At 37.4% G+C, this 9,755-nt stretch overlaps 1 protein-coding gene across 1 annotated transcript in view; it reads right to left on the bottom strand.

The window, feature by feature from the left end:
* Nucleotides 1–9,755, bottom strand: part of LOC112150437 (importin-13) — a gene marked incomplete in the record, with an annotated part of 29,599 nt that overhangs the window by 17,522 nt on the left and 2,322 nt on the right. The window contains 3 exon segments of the mRNA XM_024278776.2: nucleotides 2,309–2,562; nucleotides 3,864–4,220; nucleotides 4,299–4,424. Of these exon segments, the coding sequence (XP_024134544.1) occupies nucleotides 2,309–2,562; nucleotides 3,864–4,220; nucleotides 4,299–4,424 (737 nt within the window).

Below are 9,755 nucleotides of genomic sequence, written 5' to 3'. Positions count from 1 at the left end.
AAAAACCAGAACATCTATTCAAATCTCTTTCTCACCACCACATTGCTGCCAGATTTTATTTCGTCTTCCTCCTGCTGTCTCAGCCTTTTATATTTCTCTCTCCTTGAATAAAAGAGGCTCTGCAGAGCAGACACTGTGACACAGACACAGCCTTGATCCTCACATGTGATGACATAAGCCATCACTTGTCCTGCTATGCTTAATGACAGCGACGTGCAGGGATGAAGGACAGAGAGCACACTTCCTGAATGTCATAGAGAGGATAGAGTGCATGCGAGCGCGTCACACATAAACCATACTAATGTCTCCTGGGAGTTCTGCGGTATACAGGATGTGCGGTATCGTTCAGGCGAATATCAATAAGGTTGCTTGCTTTGCTTGATGAATATTTATCAATGACACAGCAAGGTTGTGAGATCGTAGCAGCATTTGGAACAAAGCTAACTCGTGCAACAGGATTAAAGGGATTTATAACATTTCTTTTATGATTCAATTGTGTTGTAACTGATGATATGTTTCCTCGTGGTGTTGTTTTTATTTGAACGTTTTTAAATAGTGAAATAAGGTTTATTTTTAGATATTAGAGATATCTCAGCTATATGAACTATTCGGTCTTAAGGCTAAATGCACAGCAGATGAATTCTGGACGACTTTATTGCTTTTATTTCCTGCAGGCCCTCTTAGGAGCTGAAATGACTGCTGAGTGGGATACAAGTTCCTCATTCAGCATTCTCTGGAAAGACCTTCTTACTGAGGCATGATATTATTGAATCAAGCCTATATCTAATAATCCAACACCTGTGTTTGTGCTGTTCAACATTTTATGTTTATCAACAGTACAAGCAGTGCCAAGAACAGCATTTAACTTTAGCGCCTGAGTAAATGTATGTGCACGCAAATGTGCGTGCATTTGTGCATTCATGCACTCTGAAGAGCTTTAATTTTTAACAAGAGTCCTTGAGATGGAGGTCATGCACTCTTAGCTCAGGAAAGGAAGCTTTGGTTGGTATGTTAGTGCCATCAAAAGCAGAAGGATAAACTGTGTGTATATTCCTATTTTCCGCTGATAAGAAATTACATTCTCAGGATTCCAGAGAGCACAACAGATGCCATCTCCTCTCCCAACAACTCACACGATCCCCTTTCTGCTCCTGTCCTGCTATCGCTTCTGCAACTCCTCTATAAGTGTCTCTTCCTCGTATCACCCTCTCCCTCCCCCCACAGTCCTCCATCTCTGCTTCCCTCTGCAATTACTGCAACACTCAAAGAGGGGAAATAGGTTGCCTGGCAACAGGATGCAGCTGGACCAATAACAACCCCCAAATGAGTCGACGGTAATATGTTTAAACAGAAAGAGAATACAGGAGACCGGGGAAGCGGGCTCAGGGAGGCTTAGAGATGAGGAATTGAAGAATGGTTGACAGGAAATACAGTTAATAGAAACAAAAAAAGGATAAAATATTCTAACTCTGTAATAAATCTGAGAATGACAGAGCAAAACTTTCAATTGATGCCTTTGTTTCTTTTCTGAATCACCCATAAAACAAGTAATGTACCTGAATAATAGCCACTTGTGCCTCTACTGCTTTTACCGCAGCCTCTGAGGATGTGATTATTGACACATTGAGGACCTTTGAAGAGCTTCACTAATACACAAACAAGCACATGCCACATTGCTGTGATCAGATTCAACTGACACAAAAGAAAAAAAGACGCTAAAAATAGTATGTAATGAAGATGTCTAAAATTAATACATTTAGGGAGAAAGTTCCATCTATACACTTCCTGCTAATTTTATTCACAAGAGCTGCTTGGATGTCTGGATTTGTCGGCAGCAGCAGCGATCTGATGCACCTTCAGAAGTGAGGAGACCAAAGTCTCGTTTTTTTAACACGTACATTTTTCCCTCTGCCACCAGCTTTGTCTCTAAGGGAGGGGTAATGGGCTCTTGCCATGTCTGAATCAACCGGGGCATGATGACATCTCTCCCTAGCTTTGTAACCATAGAAACGGCAGGCAACCGAGAATTGCTGCTCTCCTCCCCCGGCTGTCAACTTGCCCTGTTTCAAACCCTCGCTCCCCGCCTCCCTTCTTTCTATCTCTCTTCCTACCATCTTTTTCCTCTTTCTTTCATCCACTGTTCTGCATCTAAACAAACAACCACCTTTCTCAAATTTGACTTTTTTCATTCAGTTATTTCTCTCACATTCTTCTTTTTTTCCACTCTAGTTGAACTCATCTTATAATAGAAATTGAACTTGCATACGCTGAGTTTGTACATGTGTGTGCTGTCGAATAATGCACATACCTTTGGGAGTCAGGCTGTGAAATGGCGTTGACTATGGCCTCCACCGCTGTGTCGAAGAGCTCTGGGTCAGGCAGCGCACCAAAACAGTCATGCACCAGGCCTTCGCTCTCGCTGAGGGGCACATCTAGCTGTACCCATGATGACAAACAGCGCAGCACGCGAGCTTTAACTGCCCCGGGGCTATCCGTCCTTCTCAGCAGTTGTTGTAGTAGGGGGCAGACCGACCCCCACTCTTGCGCCAGAGCTCCTCGGACCTAGACAGGCAATTATAATTGGGGTTATACATTTCACATTCAACAATGTGTACTTTTCAGCCTCTCGACTTTAGAAAGCTCATTTTACTTTTGTCAAACTGATATTGTTTGGAACAAAAAACTCTGCTTCTTGACAAAAAAAAAACATTAATGAGTAATTTGCACAGAATGTGGTGAAAAAAATGTTGACCACATGAATATTTTGATTAAAAGTTCTGAATTAAAAAATGCATCCAAGTTAGCTCTAATATAGAAGGAGATTGAAAGATCATATCATTCCTACAAACATTTGGATGAACAAACTAGAAAAGTTGCATTACCTGCAATAATGCTAGTGTGAAGGTTATTTGCTGAATGTGGTTGCTAAAGATGCTGTAGTTGTTTGCTGAAGAAATTTATTTTAATCGTTGAATGTCATGAACAAGCTGAACGTTTTGATATCAAACTTGCATAATTTGAGGGGTGTACAAAGAATTTAAAGAAATTCATGAAAAAAAAATGTTACCAAAACATTAGCTTAACTTCAAATTAGGCCAAAAAACCTCAGTAGATGTCAAATTAGCCAAAATAGATAACACATTGCTAAAATATTAGCCATGCTCCTAATTAGCTAAAAATCCTCAGTAAATGCCTAATTAACCAAAAAAAGTTAGCATATTGTTAAAATACTAGCTTAACTCAAAATTAGCCCCAAAAACCTTAGAACATGCTAAATCTTTCTAAAATATTAGCATGTTGCTATAATTTCAGCTAAACTCAAAACTAGCCATAAAAACCACCTCAGTAGCATTGATGTCTTTAACATGATGAACATTTTAATTTCAACATTGCATTGGTTTCAAAGTGTGAAAAAACTTGATGAACTGCATTAAGCAGCAAGAAAAAAAAAAAAAAAAAAAAAAAAATCGCAAAAATACGTAAAATATGCATACTTGTAAAATTGTATAAAATTTCAAAATTTGTGTGAAATTTAACAATACCAAAAGTAAAAGCATGAAGTTCCTGAACATGCTGAATGTTTTTAATTGCAGAAATTTGAAAAATTCCCATTCATTTCAACGGGGCTGAAAAATTGCGTAAAGCCGTAAAGTTTACGAATACCAAAAATACAAGCGATAATGTCCTTAACGAACTGAACGTCTTGATACTAAGATTGCAGAAATTGCTGAAAGTGTGATTGAGATTTTACATGCCAAGAGCGTACAAAAGAAAAAATTAATAATAAGAAAGAGAAACAGAATCACCATTGTGTGAATGATTACAAAGCACTAACACTATAAAATTGTTCCCTGGAAACACACCTGCCCCTTTCGGTACTGTGGCAGGCGGCTGGTCTGGAACTCCTCAGGAAGGACTGTGAGCAGCTCCAGCAATGCCAGGCAGCGTGCCCGTCCATCCACGCCTCCTCCTTCCTCCTGAAACACCCGCACCATCTCTGCCACCGCGCCCGGCCAGGCCTCAGGCATTGTGTTCAGTGCCAGAGAAGCTAGCGCCACGCACAGTCGGGTGAGAACCATCTTGGAGCCAGAGGAGAAGCAGGCAATCTGGGAGAACAACTGGCTCTTCAAAGACTCGTACTGATCCGTGGGGATATCTGACCAGTACCTCGATATTTTGGTGTGAAGTGCACTAGCACCAAAGTACTGGATCTCTGGCACCTGTGAGAAAAAAAGTAACAGTTGGGCAAAAAATGCCAAATTCCTTTATGTTTACTTGAGTATGTGTAGATCCTGTACCTTATCTGGGCTCAGTAGAATCCAACAGAACTGCCAGGCCTGAGGTGATACCTGGGCTTGCATTAGCCATTTTTGGGCCAAATTCTTGTTTTCAATATTGGGATCATAGTACAACTGATGGAGGGCCTGGGAAAAAAGGGAAAAAAAAAAGACTTAAAACAGCCAGACAATATGTGAACATAACAGAGCGGCAAGAAAAAAAAAAGTTCTTTGAGCAGACATAGTGGACAAATTCCCCCCAAACCTAAGTAGATGACAGACGATGGAAAGCAATGACCTGAAAACAGCACTCTGGAAAAGACAGCTTTCAGTAGTCTGAGTGGCTAAGAACGGGGAGAAAAAGAGAGGAGCAAGCCAGAAATATGTTGATTTTAAAAATCAAACAACTTTCTAAGTCTTGAAAATCTCAGTCCTATGAAAACAGTTCCAGATTTTGAGAAATAACTTCATTAGCTACAATACCAAAAATAGGCAAAACGCTTTTGATCTGTAAGTAATTCACTTTATTTCCTTTTCATATCCCCTCATCTTGAAAAAAACATTTCAGCTTGAAAGAGGAATTTCAAAGAAGTCTGTTCCTGAAGGAGGAAGAGTATCAGGTTGTATTCTCTCCATGCCAACCATCCTCTAGTGCTATTTTGTCTCCACTTAGTGTCTTAGATTTACACAGCTAACTAGGTGTTAATGAGCTGATTCATTCACACATCCAGGAGAGAAGGAGAGCTCAAGGTCCACGTATGTTATAAGAAGCAGAAATTAAACCTCTGTTGAATTAATTCAAACATAGATAGCAGATCTGTGTACATTCAGAAAAATGAGACTACAAAAAAGCTTTTCTTAGAACATTTTAATGAGAAAAACAACATAAAAGAATGTTGTTTTGCTAATATTTGGTGTGTTTTCTTGCCATGCAAAGATACTAAAAGGCTTTGGCTAGAGGCTAGTGTTGTTAGGAAGCGTTACTCTGAAGTTTCTTAGGGCGAGTTTATGATATAGACTTCAAAGCAGCAGAAAATCATTACTGCAGTCTACTGTGTGACAGCCAACCAATCCTTATCCCATTGCAAACAGTGATGCATGTCCACATTGATGCAGACAGCCCAAGACATGTTGGTTTCTTTGTTCAGCCTTACTGCCCAACATACTTTTGATTAGTGTTAGTCACTTCCAAACTAGCTATAGCAATCTGTAGTTGTGTATTTTTTACCCATAAACCAATACAAGATGCATATTAACAGAAAGAGCATTATCTTGCAGAAGAATCCTGTAATTGCCTAATGATATAATATTATCAAAAGAAAGGCTTAAGGAACAAAAATTGTCACAAAGTTTGCTTAATAAACAATTATATTCTTTGCAACTCCAAAAGCTCTGTTAGCAAAAAATACTACACTTCCTGATAAATGCAAAGCTGAAAAATATTTATAATAACAGATAAACAAATCATAAAGTGATCCGATGTCAGAAAGAAAAGAATCCCATAAATCTCTTTCCTCAAACATTTAATAGGCTGCAGTTTAAACACATAGACAAACACTCTCTGGTATTCATATATATAGGAGCTTATGTTCATGCGATAGTTGTACATTTAAAGTAATCAATCCCTGGCGGAGAAAGACACTCTCAAAGGTGTTATAAAAGCTGTAGCACAAACAATACAATGAAGAAATCAACAATGGGATTTAAGGATTTATGAGAGAACAAAAAAGAACTATAGTTGGTGTGATGAGCATATAGCCAAGACAGAAAAATTAATAGCACAATGTTGCCAATAGTAATAAAAACCCTGGTACAAGAGCAGAAAATAATCCCTTTTGGAGATACTGAGGGCCATATTATTCCCAGTGGCCTGGTTAGCCCCATGCATGTCAGCTCTGCAGCCATCGGTGGATAAATGTGTGTGTGGTAAAAAGGAGTTCGGTTGTTGCATGAAGGTGATAAGCTTTATATAAGTGCACACACTAGTTAGCATTTTTCTAGACTTTCAATTTGCAGAGAGAAATGTATGGGCAGCATCAAATAAATAAATGCAGTCACATTTAGAGGTGCGAGTTAATCATGTTGACGACAAAAAGCTGTGTTCCACTCATATCGATCAATAGATGGACAAAAACACACCATGGAACTTTAACTCCCAAAAATCCCCTTCATGGACAACTTCTAAGGTTTTAACTGTTTTTCCTCTAATGTATCAATCAAGCTTCAAAACTATAGTTTAATGTGCACCATATTATAAATAAAAACATATTCTGGAGAAGGAAGCATTTTGTTTTACTCGTGTTGTAGAAACAAAAATATACAATTTAACTGTTTCATTCCTTAATATCCATGATCTGTGAGTATCATTTACTGTGCAGCAACCTTGAGAGTCTTTAAAGGTGCCTTGTGAATAAAATGTGTTAATATTATTACTAATTTAGTGGCAAATTTGCATTATTTTCCAGCAAACCTGTCATTCAAGCTAAAAATTTACCACTCTTTGGTAAACTGTGCAAAATTGATATTTTTTGTCTATTTTGCTATTTACAAACAAGTGTCAAAAATGGCATGATGATTGTTATTGGGCCATTAGGCTGATATCCCGCTACGAGAGTTTAGACAAGTCATTCAGGGCAAAACTGAAGAAAAACTGTCTCCATAGCTTTTAAGCAAATTTTAAAGCTCATGGACAGAGACCTGGAGACAATAAAACTAAGGATATCAGTCATATGTAGTTTTACGTGTGCATACATGTTTATAAGTAGAATTTTTTTCTACGAACATGACTGTTTACTGGCTAAAGTAATCAGAAAACCATGTTCACACCGCATGATGAAAATACAAAATTGGCAAAAATACTTTTCAATGCATATTTGTGTTTCATTATAAAAGCAAAATGTGTCAACCCTTTTATTTATTCATGACTAGTAATTTGTGTTTTTCTATATTTACATTTTACCTCTCTTTTCTAAAATAAAATGCCAATAGAAGTGCCATGTCCTGTACTCCCACAAATGGTAAGAAACATTTTAATTCGAATGTCTTTTACAGGTTGAAGTTAATTTGTTCTCTGCAAGTGGACACATCTGAATGAAGCAGAGCAGAGGGTTTGTGGCTTGCTGTAGCAACTTCTACGTAACAACTACAAGCTTTGTCAAATGGCATTTTTTCGTCTGGTCCTGATTCACCACGATTTGAATAAAGAAATATTCAGAAATGCAGTTTTCATATTAATTTCTTATATATGTCCTCCATTATAAGACAAAAACATTTTCTTGAGAGTGGGTCTTAAATCTCTATTACAAACTATTTTCTTGGCATTGCAGTTGGAAGGAAATCCAAGGAAGAACAACCCCCCCCTTCAATACATACAAAAAGATACTAACAATGTCATACTTTGTTAGACCAAATACTCAACAAAAAGCCTTCTGTTGACCATATACAACTACTGGGCCAGTAACCATCATCTCCATCACTATGACTACAGGAAGGACACAACTCTCCAACAAGCCATTGTACTAAATTTACCAATCTAGCTTTGACTAATCCCAGCCACTCATCCTTCAAGAGAGCTCTTTTTTCATATCAACATGTTTGTTTGTGATCTGAATACTCCATTGGGAAATCTGTCACTTTCTCTCTTGAGAAAAAGAACAACTAACCAGTTTTTTCCAGTTTATTCAAAACAAAGACTTGATGTGACTCATCTTGAAAAATCCAAATGCTAAGACAAAAGGCCTCAGATAAATTGTGCTTTAGCTGTCGTTTCCCACATTGTACGGAAAACAGTGGAAAAAAGATGGATATGAAAATACGTAATACTAATCACAAACTTAAAAGTAATAATAAGATTTAAAAAAAATATGGCATTTGATCCTCAGATATGACATTTCAGACAAGCTGAATTAACAAGTTGTATCAAAGTCCTTTAATTACTTCACATTAACTCGCTGAAACACCAAATGTACTTATGTGTTACTTCATTTTATGTAAAATGAAGTTATAAATATCTTCTGCATTGCTATACTTGCTTTGAATATGTTCAATAGTTTAGATTTCTCTTCTGTTAAAGATGATACACAACATGTAATTATTACAAAAACAAACACAAAATTGGCCCTTTTGGTTACCCTTCTACAAAATGTATGATTTCGTTAAATTGATTTTTGTCTTCTCTCCTGGCCACAGCAAATCAGCTTTCACCAATCTGCACATTTGTTTTTGGCAGAGATTTTTACGCCTGTATTTTATCCAGGCTGGGGATTGGCGCAGGGAGACCCAGACTTGGACTCCCTTGTGGCTACATAGTTAGAAAGTGGCGAAAAGGGTCCCACTAGGCTCATTGCACCCCTGGGAATCAAACCCAGTTTTCCAAGGCGCCAGTCCTACATGCAGTAAACTGAGCCATACAGTCGCCAAGCTAGGACAACAAATACAAATATATTTTTTCTTCCCTGTCATGCTAAATGTAACTAAATAAAAAAAACATATAATTAAGATACTAAAAAATATATAGAGAAATAAAACTTTGATCTGTGTGACACTGACTTTTATCAATTAGTAAAGTACTATCTAATAATAAATTGTGCTAAAGGTTGGTTGTGAAAAATGTGAACCTGAACAGTTTTAGATACAAATATGTTCTGGAAAAATATATATATATTTATAGCCGATTGTTACTTAATTTGATATTTGACATTTTCCACGTGAAAGAGTGGAAGATGGTTATATTCACTGATATTTCACTACATTTATCAAATCTATGCAGGTGATGGCACTGACTCTTTTAAGAGTAATTATGAGTTTTGCAGTCATTTAAAAAATCTTATCCCATAAAAAGTTAGAGGAACTTGAAACTCACAATTGACAGTTATTCTGCAAAACGCTTTTCGATATGGGTGATCTATTACTAAATTAAAGTCAAGAGAATTGAAAGAAAATGCCCAGATTCAGTGCAGAAAGCCCATTGAGGACACAGAAGGAAGTAAACATTTTAATGGGTTAGGAAATACTGTGTCCCTTTTAAATTCCCCTTTGTTTTCTTGATCTGACCTCCATGGTATCTTCTAGTTGTCACATGATTCAATTTAATCAAATGTGTGAGCTCTGGAATGAACATGAGGTGTGTTTTATTAAATTTCAGACTTCGATTTCAACAACTGAATATTAAGTTAGTTTCTTTTTGCTTCTTATTTGCTTGAAAATCTTTGAGGTTTCATTCCACAGCTATGAAATCGGAAAAAAAAAAAGTATCTTCTACATTGAACTGTTTATATTGCTGGACAGTGGAAGCTGTAAAGAACTCAGTTTGCTGCTTTTTTTTGCAATATCACAGAACTGTTGTACGGGTGACAATGATCTTTAGATCCTTTTAGCTGCAAATCTATGTGTTAAGGCAGGGGTCTCAAGCTCAAATCAGCCGGGGGCCGCTGGAGGCGGAATCTAGTTGAGGCCGGGCCGCATCAGGATTTTCATAAG

The sequence above is a fragment of the Oryzias melastigma genome, linkage group LG4 (assembly GCF_002922805.2).
Source record: "Oryzias melastigma strain HK-1 linkage group LG4, ASM292280v2, whole genome shotgun sequence".
NCBI lineage: Eukaryota > Metazoa > Chordata > Actinopteri > Beloniformes > Adrianichthyidae > Oryzias > Oryzias melastigma.
Note: the sequence above shows the minus strand (reverse complement) of the source record. Positions and strands in the feature narration are given on the sequence as shown.